Here is a 20,855-nt window from a genome sequence, read left to right on the forward strand (position 1 = left end):
AAGCTGCAAACCTATTAAATCTAATTATGACTCTCCCAATGTTACAAAGAGGAGATGCTGGTTATTGTTTGAAATGACAAAATATTTTCCTGAGGCCTACATAGTAATTTAAATGTTTATAATGGGGAAAGGATAAAGAAAACACATCAATAAAACAATGAAGGAAAAAAGAATGTTTAAAACTTGGCACCACAGTACAAATTAGGAATACTAAAGTTATCAGGACACTTGCCATTAGATCACAGGATTATAGAAAGAAAAAGCGAGTAGCTCTCAGTAGATGTTTGTACAACCCTGCATGTAGCAGCACCCATAAAGAATTCTTTTATCAATATAAATGAAGTCCAACCATCTAATCTAATCTTGGATTAGATTTTTTTTTAACTTATTAGAAACATCCTTCAAGTTGACAATAATTTTATTGGCAGAATGGTTAAGTAATTAGTAAGTTTTAAGACGTACCAATAAAAAGTAGACCAGTTGAATTGGGTCAAGTAAACAAGGAGCTAAGCAACTGGTCCACACTGACAAATACTTTTATCTGAAGAGAATGAGAAAGTACTATCAGAAAGATAGAATCATTAATATTGAAAATATTTTAACACAGCCACTTTCACAGCCACCACTACTTCAAAAATAAAAGGACTCATTTAATGAAAGAACATTAGCAAAAAAGAAAAAGATATTCGTTCATGCCATGTTTTCTGTTTTATATGTAAACAATCAAAATAATCATATTTAAATTTCATTCATCCTATAAATTATACATTAAGTGATTTTAAAAATAAAATTAATTGTAACAAATTCACAATTATTATATTCTTCACTCAGGCCTGGGAAAAAATAAACCTACTTATAAATTCAGTGTAAAAGAATAAGGCAGAACTAATTAAAACAAGATACTGGTATGGCAAAAGGTAAATATAATGGGGAGTTTATGGCAAATTGGTTCATTTTCAGTATACTCGTTGAAAAATGGTGCCTTACATTTAAATTTTAACCAATTCCATATGCATACCAAAATTAATCATCACATGATTTTAAAACCTCCCCTGAATTTTTCTTTTTACATGTAAGTAATACATTTCTTTTACTACATTTTGACCAAGTCAGTGAACCACATGGGAAGGTAACTCAAGAGATAAAGACTTAATGTACATGAAACTGAGGGGCACTCTATGAAATGTCCTATAGTATTCAAAAATGTCAAGGTCATGCAAGACAAAGACTAGGGAACTATTTCAGATTAAAGCAGATGGGACTTCCACTCCAGCCATGCGTGATGGGAGTATCAGATTTAACCTCCCACTTTTAAAAACTAGAAAACTATACAAAAGATAAGAAACAAAGGCTTTTAAACATTCCACAAAACATAATATAACTCATTATGTAGAAATTAAAAAATCAAGCTGTGGAAACAGATCTAGAAATGACAGCTATGAAAATAGAAGGCAAAATGTTACAAGAGCTATGAATAAATATGCTTAAATATTCAAGAAATCAGTAGAGGAAAACATGAACATAATGAGGCAAGGAAGAGAAGATATAAAGAAGACCCAGATGGAACTTCTAGAGATGAAAAATACAAGATCTGAGATGTAAAATAAACCACATGGACTGACAATTGATTAGAAAAGATTAGTAAAATTAAAGACACAACAATAAACACTCTACAAAATGAAGAAAAGACCAAAAAGATAAGACCAATAAATAATAGAGCCACACAGACCATGGAACAATAGCAGGAAATCTAATATATCTGGAAGTGGGGTCTCAGAAGAGGGAGGGAAAAAGAGACACATTTTGAAGGAAATAATGGCCTATGATCCTGGACTGGATCCTAAACAAGAATAATTTTTTTTTTCCATTTGCTATAAGGGACCATCAATGTTTAAAATTCGAATAAGGTCTATAGATTAATCATATAGCAGCATTATTTCAATATGAAATTTCTTGTGCTACAGTTATTATTAACTATATACATTTATTCACATATTAATTTATACACTAACTTCTTCATCTGGATTAAAGAATATGAATTTAGAAATATTTACAAAAAAAGGGTTTTTAATATTTTTAAAGTAGGCACAAAAGAAAAGGGTCTTTTATATCCTAGTTAAATGCTTACTGCAGACAAGGTACTGTACATAAATTTTATCTGGAAATAATTTTTAATTAACAAATACTTAAAAGCAAACAAGCATATCACAAGAAAATACATGTAAAGTTTAGTGAAATAAAGTTTGCCTAGGATAACGTAAGAAAACAATCATCATCTGACATATTTTAAGTTCATAAATTTTAACATAATACTTTAAAATGCACATGATTTTTCAGGTACATAATAAAGACAGTAAGAAATACATGAAATTATCAAGGGCTTAACCACAGCTACATCCTGCTTACCTCAGGCTGCATTAAGAAAGAGTCCTGCATGTGATCTCGAACCTCCTTCAGGAAGCTTGGATGGCTACCTACCTGAAAAAAAGATTTTAAAAGATTTTATAGGAAAAAAAAGTAATAATTTGATGATAAAATAATACAACAATTAACAAATTATTAATAGACCCTTAGACTTCACTTGCCTCTATTTTGACATAACCAAAAAGAAAAATTACTTATTTCTCTTAGATAACAATGTATTCTAAGATCTCATTACAGCCTATGGTACCTCAAAGCATTCTAAATGAAGTGACTTAGAGGCTATGTAGTTAGTTTTCATTATCAGCAAATGGGTTGTTTTGGAAACTGTTTTTAGAACACGTGACAGCTTACAGCACATATAAATTTACATCTTTATTCCTTGCAGAAAAGCATTCTGCTTTCCATTAAAGTCAAAATACTATGCAAGAAAATGGAAAATAAAATACTGAAAGAGAAGTGTTTTAAGTATTACAGTTTCCACTGCCAGGACCTAAATTATTAACTACCTGTATCAGTATATTCCAGAAACTAATTCACCAAGGGAGGCAGAAACAACAATGGCAGCCAACTTAAAATGTCAGAGACAAAAGCCAAAAGGGGAGGTGAAAGCAAGGATAAGAAAGGATCACCACTCAGTTTTAGTTCCTGCGGCTAAAGAGGAGACATTCACTACAGCATCATGTGTAGTGGTCTCCAAAGATGTCTGACTGTGTCCCTTTATCAAGTAACAATGTATGTATGCATGGATTTTCATTTGCTTACTTGTAGATTATGAACCTGCAATATTAAACAGGTTCATTAAACAGGAATTAAACATGAAAATAATATTTTACAGAATGAAAGATGAAACATTTTAAAAATAAGTTTTATTTTATTTAACGATAGTATAAAGAATATTTTCTACACCTACTAGAACAGGATCATTTGATTTCAGCAGAGGCTACGTGGGGGGCAGTAAGGAGATGATACTCCTGCTCCTCCCATTTAGGGTGGCTGGGCAAAAGCCCGGAGTGGAGCCAGAACCCCTGCCCGCATCCAGCAACAACAAGGAACTCCTCCCACCTCATAGGTGTCAACAGAGGCCAAGTGGAGAGCCTGGATTTCTACCTACACCTGGCAATGCTGAGGCCAGCCAAAGCAGGTTTAAATAAGATCCAGAATATAATAACATAATACCCCAAATTTCCAGGCTTCAATTAACAAAAATCATGTATCCTACCAAAAACCACAAAAACAACAATTTAAATGGAAAAAGATAAGTAGATGCTAACAAAGAAAGTACAGAGATGTTAAAATTATATGACAAAGATTTTTTAAATATTTATTTTGAGAGAGAGAGAGAGAGAGAGAGAAAGATCTTAAGCAGATTCAGTGCTGTCAGCAAAGAGCCCAATGCAGAACTCGATCATATGAACCACAAGATCATGACCTGAGCTGAAATCAGGAGTTGAACGCTCAACCCACTGAGCCAAGGTGCCCCAACAGCCATAATAAAAATAAAGAATAAACAAATAATTTATTCTTCAATAAAGAATAAAAATATTTAAAAATGAAAAAATAGAAGTTCTCATCAAAAAAAAAGAAGAAGAAGATAGAAGAACCAAATGGAAATTTTAGGAATGAAAAAAACTAGTAACAGACATTTTAAAAATCAATGGATAGATTAAGGTATGTCAAAAGAACATAAGAATCAAGTGAAAGTGCTCCCAATGGCCACAGCTAGAAAATTTTGATTAACAAAATAAAGCTGTATTTTATTATAGCCCCAAATCATAAAATACCCTTTGATGTGATAATGTTGGGGTTCAGTAGTAAACAGTCAAGAAAGAATTCTTGAGTTGTCTTGGTGCAAAAGGGTATTTTTTTTTTAATGTTTATTTTGAGAGACAGAGACAGAGAGCAGGAACAAGGGATAGTAAAGAGAGAGGGAGAGAAAGAATCCCAAGCAGGCAATGCTCTGTCAGCTCAGAGCCTCAAACAGGGCTCAATTTCACAAACTGTGAGATCATGACCTGAGCTGAAATCAAGAGTTCGGATGCTTACCCAACTGAGCCACCCAAGCACCCCTAAAAAGGATGGTTTTATTAAAGCACAGGGACAGGACCCTGGGTAGAAAGAGCTGCACTGGGGTTGTGAAGAGTGGCTGATTACATACTTTCAAGTTGGGAGGGGGTTAGGGGCAGCATAAGCCTCTAAGTTTGGAAGCAAGGTTTCTAGGACCTTGAGAGGCTAGCTATTGTTAGGAAAAGGTCATTTACTATAGTCTACTAAAACCTACGGAGACCTTTCAAATAAATATCATGAAGCCTTAGGCTTGAAAAATGCTTGCTAACATACATCTTGGGGACAGAGATAAAAAGGAAGCTCCCAAAGGAATTTGTATATGTTAGAGGAGACTTCTAGGGTCCTGGAGGCAGGCTAATGTTCAACTAAAGTACCAACATGTAGTCCTTAGAGGACTCTTAGAGGAAGGTCACTCTGCTGTCTCAGGCCTTGTCAATGGGCTGTAAACGGTAAAGAAACTTAATTGCTTTACTTATGCCTTTTTTTGCCACATGACCCAAGAGTCCCTACTGATGTTAATAAATGACTGAATAAAGTAACAATGTAAGAGTTAAAAGACAAATCTCTTGGGGTGCCTAGGTGGCTCAGTCGGTTAAGCATCTGACTTCGGCTCAGGTCATGATCTCACAGTTTGTGGGTTCGAGCCCCGCGTCGGGCTCTGTGCTGACAGCTAGTTCAGAGCCTGGAGCCTGGTTCAGATTCTGTATCTCCCTCTGTCTCTGACCCTCTCCTGCTCATGCTGTCTCTCTCTCTCTCTCTCTCTCTCTCTCTCTCTCAGAAATAAAACATTAAAAAAATTTTTTTAATAAAAAATAAAAGACAAATCTCTTAGGCAGAAAAATTCCTAGTATCTGTACACGCCACCCTAAAGGAGACAGTGATTCACTTTCAAGAATACAGAATGGAAATGGGGGCAAGGGAGCTTTACAATGAGAATTCTGACAATACTACTGCAGCAAGGTGATACATATCAACTTCAGCAGTCATTCTAAATCATGTTGACACATGTACCCTCGTGATATGCTGAAAATGGGAAAAGAGTAAAAGGTAAACACTAATAATTTTTGTAAATTGTGGTAAATTTTAAAAATTTGTGGTATTCCTCCTGAAAACCTATCAGTGATGAGAAAAAAATCAGACAAATTCCAATAGAAAAGCATTTTACAATATACCTAAATCATCAAAAACAACAAAACTATGAGAAATGTCACAACCAAGACCACCCTAAGGTTTCATGATTACTGAATATAATGTTGTAATTTAGATACAATCCTAGAGCAGAAAAAAAGACATTATATAAAAGTTAGGGAAATGCATGGGTGCCTGGGTGGCTCGGTCGTTAAGCATCCAACTTCAGCTCAGGTCATGATCTCAGAGTTCAGGCCCCACATCGGGCTCTGCACTGACAGCTCAGAGCCTGGAGCCTGCTTTGGATTCTGTCTCCCTTTCTCTTTGCCCCTCCCCTGCTTGTACTCTGTCTCTCTCAAAAACAAGCATTTTTTTTTAAATTAAGGAAATCCAAATAAACTATGGACTTTACATAATGCAGGCTCATTAACTGTAACAAACGTTATCTTAACTAATTTAAGGTGTCAACAGAAGACCTTAACATGAGAACTCTGTTCTACCTGCTTAATTTTTCTATAACACTAAAATCATTCTAAAAAAATTATTAGTAAACAACAAGAAAAAAAACAACATATAGCAGAAGGAAGAAGACAGAGGAAAGAACCAGTGAAGGGAAATATAGAAATTTTCCAATCTGAACAGAAAGAAAACAGACTTGGATGGAAAATATAAAAAACAACAGAGCCTCAGGGATCTGTAAAACTGTAACAAATATTTAACTTTCATGTCACTAGAGTCCTGGAAGGAGAGGAAAGAGGATAAGGCTGAAAAAGTTCTCAAAGGAATGTCTGACAACACTGCAAACCAGGCAGAAGATAGATACCTACAGACAGAAGAGAAGGAGCAAACCCCAGAAGGATAAATTGAAAGAATCACAATATATCACAGTCAAATTTCTGAAAAATTTTAAATACTATTAAAATTTGGATAAAGTAAAGACAAAGGAAAAAAATCTTGAAACCAGCAACAGAATGACATAGCTATAGGAGAAATATAATTGGAATTATAGCCTAGTGGGGCGCCTGGGTGGCTTAGTCGGTTAAGCGTCCAACTTTCGCTTAGGTCATGATCTCGCGGTTCGTGGGTTCGAGCCCCGCGTCGGGCTCTGTTCTGACTGCCAGCTCAGAGCCTGGAGCCTGTTTCGGAATCTGTGTCTCCCTCTCTCTCTCTGACCCTCCCCTGCTCACGCTTTCTCTCTCTCTCTCCTAGAAATAAATAAAAATATTTAAAAAAAAAAAGGAATTACAGCCTAGAAAGACAAAAAACTTTTAGTCAACAGCCCCTCTACTTGATCCAAACACCACAGGAGCAATGTGGCACCAATCCAGCCACACTAGAGAGACCAAGTAGAAAGTCTAGACTCCACCTTTGCCTGGCTGGAATAAGGTACCCCATGCCAGCAACCCAGTTAGGGTGATGTGAGAAAAGTTCAAGTAGGGACCCTGAACTTCTTAATCTATCAGGAAGTAACAAGCTGCCCTGTCACCTACCCCCTCAAGATGAGAACTAACAGAGTCAAACTTTCACCAGCAGTAATAAGGCCAAAGTTGAAATTACTTACAGTCTAAAGAACAGAAAGAAAGTGAAAAAAAAAAAGTGAACAAAGCCTAAGGAACCTATAGGATAGATTAAGCAGACCAACATGTGCATTGAGTACCATAAGAATAGAGAGAACAAAGCAGACAGGTTTTTTTGAACAAATATTGGCTGAAAACTTCATAAATTTGACGATGGGAAAGAAATCCACAAAACTGAAGAACATGACAAATTATAAGTAGGATAAACTTAAAAGACACACAACAGGACAAATTATAATCAAATTGTTGAAGGACACAGAGAATCTTGAGCAGCAAGAGACAGCTACTTATCAAGTACAAAGAATCCTCAGTAAGATTTTCCCACCAGTTCCTCAGCAGAGACCCTGGAAGCCAAAAGGCAGCGAGATAACATATATAAAATGCTAAAAGAGAGAAACTTTAAAACAAAAATACTATACCCAGCAAAACTATTATCCAAAAAGGAGAAATAAAGACGTATCAAATAAAAAACAGGTAATTTGTTACCATTAGACCTACTACTCTACAAGATTACTAAAGATAGTCAAAGATTTAGGGTGAAATGGAAAGGAAACTAGACAGTATCAGAGTGGACAAAAAAGGCTCTTTAGAAAAATAACTACATGAGCAAATATACAATGTAGTATTGGTGTACTTTAGCTTTTAAGTCCACTTTTTATTTCCTACATGATTATAAGGATAAATGCACAAAACCTAATGGTAAATCTATTATTACACAACTAATGTTTAAGATGTAATTTATTATAACGTAAATGGGGCTGGGGCTAGGACTATAGGAGCAGAGTTCTTTTCTTTTTTTTTTTTAAAGCTTATTTATGAAAGAGAGAGAGAGAGAGAGAGAGAGAGAGAGAGAGAGAGAATCCCAAGCAGGCTCTGCACTGCCAACATAGGGCTTGAACTCACAAATTGCAAGATTTGAGCCAAAACCAAGAGTCAGACGCTCAACTGACTGTGCCACCCAGGAACCTCTATAGGAGCAGAGTTTTTAAATGCCAATTAAGTTGTTATCAACTCAAGTCAGATATAAATTTAGGATGTTAAATGTTAACCAAATTCAGCAGCATACTGAAAGTACTATGCAACACAACCAAGTGGGATTTATCCTAGTAATGTAGAGTGGTTCAATGTAAAATAATAAACCACATGAACATAATGAAGGTAAAAAAACCACATGATAATCAAATGGTAAAATAATAAGTTTGACAAAATCCAACATACTTTTCTGACTAAAACACTCAACAAACTAAGAATATTAGAAAATTATTTCAACATAATAAATGCCATATATGAACAACCCACAACTAACATCAGACTCAATGGTCAAAGACAGATGGCTTTTTCTTCTAAGATTAGAAGTAAAACAAGGATGCTCAATTTCATCACTTTTTCTAGTCAATAAAATAGTGAAAGTTCTAGCCAAAACATTTAGAAAAAATAAAAGGGATCCCAAAATGGAGGTAAAACTACTGCTATTTGCACATGACATAACTGTATGGAAAAAATTCCAAGGGATCCACAATAAAGCAACTAGGGCTAATAAATTCAACAAAGTTGCAAGGTACAAGATCAACACAAATGTATTTCTAAACATGAGCAATGTAGAATCTGAAAAGGAAATTAATAAAGCAATTACATTAACAATTGTGTTAAAAAGAATCAAATTCCTAGAAATATACCCAAGAAAATGAAAGACTTGTACAATGAAAACTATGAAAAAACTGCTTAGAGAAATTAAGAAAGATCTAAATAAACAGGAAGACAACCTATATCCACAGACAGGAAGATTTAACATTGTTGAAATGTCAATACTAAACGAAGCCATCTACAGGATCAATGCAATCACTATCAAAATTATTTTTTGGAGAAATGGAAAAGCCAATCCTCAAATTCACATAACACTGCAATGAACCTAGAATATCCAAAAAAAACTCTAAAGAAGAAAAAAGTTGGAAGACTCATTTCCTAATTTCAAAACTTACTACAAAGTTACCATAACAATGTGGTTCTTGCATAAGAACAGACATGTAGATGAATGGAATATATATGAGAGTCCAGAAATAAGCCTACCCATCTATGACCAGTTAATACTTGATTAGTGTGGCAAGTCTATTCCATGGGAGAAACAATAGAACAGATGATGCTGGGACAATTGGATTTCCACATACAAATGAATGAAGCTGGATCTGTCTCATATTCTAAAAATTAATTCAAAATGGACAAAGGATGGGGTGCCTGGGTGGCTTAGTCGGTTAAGCGTCCGACTTTCGCTTCGGTCATGATCTCACGGTTCGTGGGTTCGAGCCCCGCGTCGGGCTCTGTGCTGACTGCCAGCTCAGAGCCTGGAGCATGTTTCAGAGTCTGTCATCCCCTCTCTCTCTGACCCTCCCCTGCTCACGCGCGCTCTCTCTCTCCGAGAAATAAATTAAAAAAAATTAAAAAAAAAAAAAAAGGACAAAGGACCTCAACATAAGAGTTAAAATCGTAAAATTCTCGAAGAAAACATAGGGCTAAACCATCTTAAATTTTAATTTTGCAAACAAATTCATAGATATGAACCAAAAGCATAATCAACAAAGAAAAAAGACGTTAATTGGACTTTATTAACATCAAAATTCTTATACATTAGAGGACATTATCAAAAAAGTAGAAAGGAAACATGGGAGACAATATCTGCAACCATATATGAAATAAGGGATTAATATTCAGAACATATAAAAAAACTACTACAACTGAAAAATAAAAGGAAAAACAATGCAATTCAAAATGGGCAAAGGACTTCAATACTTTTCAAAGAAAATATACAAACTGTCTTAAACACATGAAAATATGCTCCACAGCATTACTAATCACAGAAATGCAAATGAGAACCATAGAGAGACCACCTCACACCTACTGAGAGGATTATAATAAAGAACAAATATTAAAAAAAAACAAAGTAGTTAAGTGTTGCGAAAGACATCCAGTAAATGAAACCCTCATGTATTGCTGTTAAGAATATAAAATTATCAATACAGTTGTTTTGGAAAACAGTTTTACAGTTCCTGAGAAAGGTGAACAAAGAATTACCCTATGACCCAGCAATTCCACTCTTAGGTGTATGCCCACAAGAACTGAAAACTCGGACTCAAATACTTGCATGCCAATAACCAAAAGGCTGGAAACAACCAAGATGCCCAGCAACAAATGAATGGATAAACAAAATGTGGTCTCTACCTGAATATTATTCAGACATAAAAAGTAATGCTACAGCATGGATGAAACTGAAAATATTATTCTAAGTGAAATAAACCAGACATGAAAGGACAAAGTAATACGACTTCATGTATATGAAATATCTAGAATAGACAAATTCATGAAGACACAAAGAAGAGAGAGAGATTACCAGGGACCAGGGAGGTAGGAGAAAATGAGGAGTTGCTAGCTTGTCAGTTTGGATCATTGAAAAGTTCTGAAGATAGAGGCAATGATTGCACATTATATGCAATTAATGCCACTCAACTGTATACTTAAAAACGTTTCAAAACAACTAGAAACTTGGTTATATATATTTATCACAACTAAAAAAATATTTTAAAGTTATTTTCCTCCTTTTTTATGCTCTGGAATGATTTAAAGTAGCACTCAGATTACATTAAATATGATGGAATTTCCCTTGTGGATTAACTCACTGATAGCTATCGCTATTTCTTCTATGGAAAGTCTGCTTTATTGTATCTTCCAGAGTCAATTTAAGTACATTAGATTTCCACATGCACAAAAATATTATATTCATCAAAAATTACTCAATCTGGGTTTTCAGCATTTTTATATAAAGTTGCACACCAAGTAGTCCTTTTATGATTGATTTTCTTCAATTTCCTGTTTTAATGCTTCAGGCTACCTTGTCATTTCTTATTTTTGTGAATTTACCCATTTTTAAACTTCTTTTCCTGATTAGGTTAATGATCAGCTGGTCTAGTTTTTCATAGACCTAATTTATCATAGAAGCAGTATTCTGAATTATTTTGGTACTGTTTTTACTTCTTAAGTCATTAACTTCTACTTTTACCTTTATTTTTTTCTTTTCCTTTTAGTTTGTTGTCTTTTGAGTAACTTTTTGAGTTGAATATTTAATTCATAATTTTCATTTTTTTGCTTTAGCCATATAAAGATATGAATTTTACTCAAGCATTTTTTAAAGCAAATATAACATTGATATCTTAAAGAATGCACCCAAAATATTAAACACAATGTCATTTATGAATACTAATGGGAAAATACCAAATAAAATATTAACAACTACAATTAAACATTTAAAATATTAACAATGACCTGGTACGGTTTATTCTAGCAAGGCAAGAATGGTTACATGGATTAGGAAATTCATTACAATAATTCATGTATTAATAGATTTAAAGGAGGGAAGAAATCATATAATCACTGCCAGAGACACTGAAAACCTTCAAAATTCAACATTCATTTTTGGTAAAATACTTAATAAAACAAAAATCAATGGGTACTTCTTTAATATATTTAACATATATTTACCTCAACCATAAAGCCAACATCTAATTTAATGAGGAAATACCAAAAGTATTCCCACTGGAAAAACAAAAATACCTACTACTTCCACTATTTAAAACTCTACTGGAGTTATTAGGAAATGCCATTATGCAAGACAAAATAATAATGGGAATAAGAAATGTAAAGGAAGATCTAAACTTTCTATACATGCAGATGATGATATTTTAGTTAAAAATCCAAGAAAATCAACCAATAATGATGATTTAGTTAGACAGTAGGTATTTAAAATCAATTTAAAAATATATGTAGGCATACATATTATGTATACACACACACACAATAATGGAAAATAAAACCTCATTTAAAATAGCAATAAAAAGATAAAATATTTATGAATAAATTTAATAAGAACACTGATAAAACAGAATGAAATCCATTGTTCTATGATAGGACATTCTGACATAAAGATGCTGATTCTCAAGAACAGTCATTTGGACGGAAATAATATTTGACCTAAAATTTAATATACCAGAATAAATTCCATTACATGCATTAAAGATTTAAATATTAAAATGAAGACTTGCAATCACTAGAAAGAAAATAAGAAAAACATTCCTTTATAGTCTGGGAGTGAGGACAGTATGTGAAACAAAACCAAGAAGCAATAAAACTATTAATTTGAAAATAATTAAAAATTTTACATTACAGGGTGCCTGGGTGCCTCAGGTCATGACCCTACATTGTGAGATTGAACCCCGAATTGGGGGTCCAGGATGAGTGGAGCCTGCTTGGGATTCTCTCTGCCTCTCACTCTGTCCCACCTCTCTCACTTTTTATCTCTCTCAAAATAAACAAACTTAAAAAAGATTCTTAAAACAAAATTAAAAAATAAAAATTTTACATGGCAAAAAATTTTTAAGCACCCAACCACAGTTATATATAACATAGCACGATATCATTACATATTAATGCCACTTAATAAACATTATAAGAAGTCAAACCATGTTAGAAGTCAAGGGCAGTGGTTATCTTTGAAGAGGCAGAAGGAAGAGTAACCGGGAGAGGACACAAAAGAGGCTGGTAATGTTCAGGTTCTTGAAGGAGGATCTTAAAAATCAAGAAGGCTCAGATTTCATTTTTTAATAACACTATGAGACATGGATTCCTATTTCCACAACTTTACACATGGTGAAATGAGGCAAGACACAAAGGAGACTGAATAATTTGCCCAGGACACAGATGATTGGTGGGGCCAGAATTTTAATGCAGGCCAACTAAAGTTAGCACTTTTAACCAAACCTTCTGCATATCAGAAGACAATAAATGCAACATAATCATCAACATCAAATACTACAGTGAGGTCTTGAAGATTATAATTAGTCTGAACCTTTCAATCACCATAGATCTTTCCTTATGCTGACGAATTTGCTTATACTGCCACCTCAATGCAAGTCCTATGAAAGCAGGGCCTATGTTTACTTTACTTCCCACTGTACTATTTCCAGCAACTAGGACAATACCTGTAACATGGTAGGTGGTAAAATTACTTGTAAACAAGTTACAAATGCATTTTGCTCATTAAAATAAAATAAATATTCAATTTAATGGAAAAAACTGAGATCAAAAACCCCCCAAAAATGGGTAAAAGATATAAAACAGTTCACAGAAAAGGAAAGACAAGTAGCTCTGAAATATGAAAAACTGCTCATCATCGTTCCTCACAAAAGGAGTATGAATTAAAACTATATTAACATACCATCTTTACCATCAAAATGATGTGTTAATATTCTCTGCTGGAGAGGCAATGGAGAAACAGGCACTCAACATGTATTACTGAGAGAAATACAAACTGGTACAATTATAACAGAGAGGAGTATAACAATATCTAACCAACTAACATATGCATTCCTTAGGCAAGCAACCAGGTTCTTAGAGTCTACTCTAAGAGTCTACCCTAAAACCATACCTCCACAAATACAGATAAAGTGTATCAGGTTATTCACCACCTGAATAACCAGGACTAGAAATAACCCAAATACCATCCAATAGCAAAGTGATCAAATAAACCATTATATAACCAGTGCTGTCTGGGGTATGACTAACCACTAGCTCTTGGGAGATTAAGGAAGACCCCATAATTTGCATCATTTGTCATGAAAATATCCCACTATGGCTAATTTCAGGCTACAAAATGAAACTGGAGAGATACACAGGAAGCATACCATTATTTCTAAGATTTCCATTGTATAAACACAACAGACACAGATAACTTTAAGAACACAAATAATATAAAAATACAATCCAATATTTAGGAAGTTATAGGTTTTATGTACTTCTTTTATTTTCAGTATTGTTGAAGTCTGAATTGTGTTCCTCTCAAAATTCAGATTTTTTTTTTTTTTTTTGAGAGAGAGAGGGCACAAGTGAGTGAGGGGCAGAGAGAGAGAGAGACAGGAGAGACAGAGACAGAGAAGCCAGCCTCACCCAAAATGGGGCTCTAGCTCCCCCAGTGCGGGACTCAAACTCACTAACCATGAGGTCATTCATGCCTTGAGCCAAAGGCTGATGCTTAACTGACTGAGCCATCCAGGCACCACAAAATTCCTATCTTTAAGCCCCACTCCCAATGAGATCTTATTTAGATTAGGGCCTTTAAGGGGCAGTTAAGGTTAAATTAAGTCCTAAGAGTACAAGCGTAAACATACAGGACACAAAGATCCTTATAAGAAGAGGAAGAGACCAGAGATCCCTTCTCTTTGCCCCCCTCCCCCACACCCTCCTTCTGCAAAGAGGAAAGGTCATGTGAGGAAACCACCAAGAGGAGGCTATTTACAAGCCTCAAAGAGCAGCCTCGCCAGAAGCCAACCCTGAAAGGTACCCTGATCTTTAATTTCTAGACTCCAGAACTTGGAGAAAATAAATTTGTTGTTTGAGCCCTCAAGTCTAGTATTTCGGTACGGAAGCCCTAGCAGACTAATATAAATTTATCTATGTTTATATAATTTATTTTTAAGAATGTTTTTAATAATCAGCTCACAATTTTGCTGAAAATTTAACTCAAGCAGCCATGAAAAAAAAAAAAAAAGAGGAAGGCCCATATATCATTGATAGACAATGTTTCCAAGATATACTGTGAAATGAAAAATGCTGCCTTTTGTACAGGAAATAAAGAAACTAAGAATGAATTACATACTTTCTTAATTCTTCATGAAGAACAGAAAACAAAATAGTAAGAACTGAAAAACTGATACCTATAAAAAATAAGTAGGAATCAAAAGAAGATAGAAACAGGAGCTGGTTTTCTCTGAACATATTTTTTAATGTACATTTTACTTTTGAATATATATTTACATTTATGTATATATTCAAAAATAAACTAAACCAAAAGACCTTAAAATTGAAATATAAGTAATCTTCTTAAACTAAGTTTTGAAAAATCCTATTTTCAACCCCTCTTCTCCAACACTCCAAAAATATTTCTTTTTATTTTATTTTTTTAAGTTTATTTATTTTGAGAGAGACACAATGTGAGCAGGAGAAGGACACAGAGAGAGTGAGAAAGAAACAGAGAGAGAGAAAGAGAAAGAGAGAGAATCCCAAGCAGGCTCTGCACTGTTAGCGCAAAGCCTGATGCAGGGGTCTGTCCTATGACTGTGAGATCACTACCTGAGCTNAACACTCAAACCATGAGATCATGACCTGAGCCAAAACTAGAGTCAGACGCTTAACCAACTAAGCCTCCCAGGTGCCCCAGCAAAAAAAAAAAAATATATATATATATATATATATATTTACAAAATTTCAAAAGAGTAATCATTCTGCTAGCATTTACCATTATAAGTAAAAATCACAATTTCCAGTAATTTACATATATCAGTATTCATTTGAGATTTGTCCTCTCCAAGAGATGAAGACAATAATGGAATTAAATGAGATTCCAGGATAAATCTAGTTAATAAATAAATGCTGCTAAAATAAACTATTACAGCAATTAAAACATACTCAAAAGAATGGCCAATTTTGATTAGATCATGAATTACCTGTTTGTATTCACTGACACAGCTTTGACAGCAAAATCTTTTCTGCTGACCATCAATCACCAGGACATTATTTCCAGCACCTTTGCTGGGCAGGTACTCTCCACACTGTTCACAGCAATTCATTATTAAACCATTGGCCATTCTGTATCTATTAAAGCAGTGATCACTGCACAGCTTATGAGTCATATTTTTAAAGCTAACTTCATGGCGAATCTAAAAACAAACAAAATTTTAAAAAATAAATGAGTAACACAAGTAGCTAAATAACAAGGTGCTCCAGTAGCAAATGCCTCAATAAGTTTTCTGTGGAAGGCTTACTTAGGGAAAAATAAAGACAAAGTACTCATCATGATTCTTTGAACTAATCTTTATATACACAAGACATGCGTGTATGGCCGATAGGTAAGCATTAGTGACATCGCTTTACAAACTTCTCTACAGATATCTAAACATGATAGGAAACAACCCAGTTTCAATAGCGCTAGTATAAAACTTCTAAAACAACAAGATTGGAATCTTTAGACAAATCCAAAAGGAGCTATAAATAAAATACACTGTTCTAGAAAGGTAGGAGAAAATATTATAAATAATTCAAATGAGGTTTATATAATACACAGGTGTCTTTGAATACAATCAAATGCAAAAACTTTAATACTATATTAACACAATGTGAAGTTATTGAAAAATATTCCCTCTACTTGTTCTCCTTCTGGAGCATGCTAGTTTGTGGTCCAGCCTCTATATTTAAACACTATGGTTTTGTCTCTACATGTTCCAAACCTCCGGAAAAAAAGTTAATATGATATTTTAATATTTCCTAAATCATTCTCCCAATGGGAGAATGGGATTACATAATGAAGTATGTATCTTAATTTTTAAGGAAACATATACTGATGATGTCGTAACTACTAAGTAAAGCTAAGAATATTCCCATTAATTAGAACTAAGAGAAAAGGCACAAAAATACAAACCTCTGTTAGTTTACCACAAATTGTGCATCTGGATTTATTTAGAGCCCCTTTAGTAGGGTTCTGCTTGTCTTCATAGAGAGACAAACAGGACGTGCTGCAGAACTCCTGGAAGGATTCACTTGAATCCACCTGGGCCACAATGGTTCCTTTCATTGTGGTTATATCTCTGAAAAATAAGTGGAGCAACTTAAAGTAAAACTGTATTTGAAAGGAAATCAAATACAAGAGTAACAACTAACATTTCTAATTTCCACAGATTTTATCTTGGGAATCAAACACCATTTTTAGATCTATTAAATCACTTTTACTATTTAAAAACTCTTGGCAATAAAATGTGAACACAGCAGATTACAAAGAAAAATTATTTTATACTATTAAATCTTTGTCAGTATCCAATTTATCTTCAAACTTCTTAACAAGGCATTCAGACACTAGAAACACTTTTTAAAAAAAGTTGGTTATTATTTATATGAAGTTTAACATCAAAGCCTAATTTCCTGAGATCTAAATTTATAATACCTAGTCAATTCCTTTCCCATAGGTAAACAGAAAACTTGAACGATCTAGGTCACAGAAATATGACACATATTCTAAAGAGGATAACTGAACTTAATTAAGTACACCCCCATAGCCATTACCCAAAAGAAACCCAACTACCATTCTATACAGCTAACTGCAATTAGAAATGGTAGGAAACAAAACTGATGACTTGTGAAGCTTTCCTTTAATAAAATTCTGAATTTTAAGGTCCTATATTACAGTATTCAAAAGTCTACTACTATAAAGCAATCTAAAAACTATGTTACTATTCTAATACTTGAATTTATGAAAGTTGTACAGAGCCCTTTCCAAAGTTCTAAGATCTAAAACCATCTTCACAAACTTGGGCTGCTTCCAGAGACGGTACAGAAAGAAAGCCCACCTGGTTTGACTGTGCACATAATATACCATATTCCACCTTTTTTTTTTTTTTTAAATTTCTGAGAGAGAGACAGCGTGAGCAGGGGAGGGTCAGAGAGAGAGGGAGACACAGAAACTGAAACAGGCTACAGGCTCTGAGCTGGGGCTCAAACCCATGAACCATGAGATCATGACCTGAGCCGAAGTTGGACGCTTAACCGACTGAGCCACCCAGGCGCTCCCATATTCCACTATCTTTAACTAGCGAAGCAAGACCTAACAAACAATACAAGAGAGAACTGTCTCTCCCCAAAGCTATCAAAAAAGTGGTACCTGAGTCTTAAAACAATGGGTATTATAATGACTTGATGTTCAAAACAAGAATAAAAACATAAAATCCTAAGACTTGCCAATTTAAAGTAAACTGAATATGAAGATGGTACAAAATTTCACCTATTTTAATGTGATGTAAATTACAATTTTATCCGGTTAGAATTCTAATAATTAATAATGCAAATAAACATGCATTTTGACAAATTCAAGGAGTTCAATGGAGATGAGAGACAAAATTAATTACAAGGGCCTAGTATCTAAAGCAACTCTGAAACACTCACCAAATAAAAAGCCTTTTTAATCATCAGCCACCTGGTGGTAGTAGGCAATCTTCCAAAGCCACTGCAAATTTGAGTTCTGTTTTAAGATTCAACAACTAGCTTACCAATTTTTCAAACACCATAATTCGCCTCTAAAACTCTCATAATTTTCCTACAATTATATACCACCAATATTCAACCATATGGAGTTATGTATGTAAACCTTACCTACACTTGTGGTGAGCAAAGCAGAGCCTATATAACCTACTGGACTTGTCCAATCACTATGATGTACACCCGAAACTAATGTAACACTGTGTATCAACTGTATTTCACTAAAAAATAAAGAAAGAAAAGAAAGGTAAACCTTACTTTTTACACATAACACAAAGTTTCTTTGGAGCAGGCTTGTGAGAGAAGGAAGAAAGGCAGGTGGTAGAACAAAAGAGATGAGCTGATCCTTTTCGTTGATAAGCTGTCTGTCCCTTCTGTAAAGGTTTTTTGCAGTTTGCACAAGTGACTTTAACTGGTTTAGTAGGCTGTTGTTGTTGTGCAGAAGGCTGGAAAATTTGTTTAGGAAGCGAGGCCACTGGTGATAAAGAATCCACCCCTGGTTGTTTCTGATTACGAGGAAATGAAGCTGACTGGGAGATCCAAGAATCTTAAAAACAAAACGCACAAGGAAGACTAAATGAAACAGGTATTTATACACATCAAAATTTCTATCAGAGAAAGTTTTAACTTCCCATCCTGTCCAAGTTTAAGACATTAATAAGGCAGCAATGTAGCAGAGATAAAAAAACAAACTTTTGTTTGTTTGGATTAAGAATGCCTGGTTGACATTTAGACTCCACCTTCTAAACCAGAAAGTTAACTCTGTACCTAACTCTTCTCTGAAATGGAAATGGTGCCAAACTCATAAGAATGGTAACATTAAATGATATAATACATGCAATAAAACACAGTGAGTAGGATAGAAGCATTAAAAAATATTAGCCATTATTTATTAAACAAAATAATTTATAGAACATTCCTTTAAGTAAGGAACACATACAGTATCAACATAGAACTTGATCATGAAAGTTGTAATAAAATCTTGGCCAATCAAACACTTGACAAATACAGGTCTGGTAAACTATATATATGATTATATTCAAAACATCTTTTTAAAAACAGCTTTTCCCAAAGGGTCTGGGTGGCTCAGTTGGTTAAGCATCCAACCCTTGATTTCAGCTCAGGTCATGATCTCACAATCCTGAGACAGAGCCCCACAGAGGGTCCACACTGAGCATGGAGCCTGCTTGGGATTCTCTCTCCCCCCATCTCTTTCTGCTTTTCAACCCCATTCATGCACATGCACACATGTACTCCCCCTCTCTCTCTCAAAATAAATAAATATTTTTAAATATAAAAACAGCATTTTCCATGTTTATTTCCATGGTCTCTAAATAGACCACATAATACCAAAGAAATTAGAGTGTCACACAGAAATGATAAGCCAACATATAGTGACCCATCCAACATCATATTCCTCTCTCACTGCAAACCGTTTCAGCATAGAACAGAATTAAAAGATATGTGCAACATTTGACAGCAGAGTGCAGAATAATTTATTTTTTCTCTCATAAGCTGGTACTTAGCAGGAAGTCTCCCGCTTACTAGTTATTGCTCCACAGATCTCTCACTACACTACCAACACCATAACCTTTTTCCTTTTGAAATTTTACAGGCCACCATTTCTAGGTTCTACTATTGTCTCTAGTAATTTTTTTCTTTTTTAGGTTATTACAAATTTTCAACTTCCATACATAAGAAATTGCCCTTCTGTATGAAAAACAATTGTTTGGTTTCTTTTCCCCTTCCACAGGAAGTACAAATTTATCTAGAGCTCAGGAAGCTTCTATATTTTCAAAACCTTAAAGAGGGAGATTTCCTGGTTCCAACCCAGTCCATCAACCTAATGATTTCAAGGGGCTACATAACACTGCTATTGAAATTGGACCTTACTCCAAAATACCCCTCTCCACAAAATTTTACTTCATACATAGAGTAAACAGTACATTCTGGAATTCTGCTATTCTGCTATGATCAGGATAACAGACCAGTTTTAATAAATAGGTAAAAATATTGACTATGAAGAAAATACAGTTGGCCCTTGAACAACATGGGTTTGAACTTGAGTCCACTTGTATATAGACTTTTTAATAGGAGAGTATTGTAAATGTATTTTCTTTTCCTTTTGATTTTCTTAATACCATTCTTTTCTCTAGCTTACTTTACTATAAAAATACAGTATATAATACATATCACACAAAATACATGTTGACTGTTATCAGTAAGGCTTCCAGTCAACAGTAGATTACTAGTTCAAAACAAAACAAAACAAAACCCAAAGACTAGTAGTGGTTACGTTTTGCAGGAGTCAAATTATATATGGATTTTCAAGTGCATGGGGGGTGGGGAGGGAGGGGAAGTTAAGAGTCAACTATGGTAACTAATTGGCAATTTCACCTTATGAAGAGCCTTCAATCAAAAATATTTGAACATACGCTCAATTTTATAGGTTTATCACTTTAACATACACTTAAAGAAACAATTTAAATTTAAGGGTATTATCTTGATTTTGAAAAACCAGCATTTTTTTCTAATTTAGTT

General features: G+C 34.3%; 1 protein-coding gene across 5 annotated transcripts in view; it reads right to left on the bottom strand.

Moving 5' to 3' along the window:
- Window positions 1-20,855, bottom strand: part of ZMYM2 (zinc finger MYM-type containing 2) — a 106,537-nt gene that overhangs the window by 49,521 nt on the left and 36,161 nt on the right. For 4 of the 5 annotated variants that reach the window (XM_077774727.1, XM_077774730.1, XM_077774728.1 and 1 more), the window contains 4 exons: window positions 18,573-18,861; window positions 16,708-16,873; window positions 15,737-15,949; window positions 2,407-2,478 (listed from right to left, as the gene is read on the bottom strand). In XM_077774727.1, the coding sequence (XP_077630853.1) occupies window positions 2,407-2,478; window positions 15,737-15,949; window positions 16,708-16,873; window positions 18,573-18,861 (740 nt within the window). The remainder of the gene's footprint in view (window positions 1-2,406; window positions 2,479-15,736; window positions 15,950-16,707; window positions 16,874-18,572; window positions 18,862-20,855) is intronic. The other variant, XM_077774729.1, reaches the window with a different exon arrangement.

Source organism: Crocuta crocuta, unplaced genomic scaffold (genome assembly GCF_008692635.1).
Source record: "Crocuta crocuta isolate KB4526 unplaced genomic scaffold, BGI_CrCroc_1.0 scaffold277, whole genome shotgun sequence".
Taxonomy (NCBI): Eukaryota; Metazoa; Chordata; class Mammalia; order Carnivora; family Hyaenidae; genus Crocuta; species Crocuta crocuta.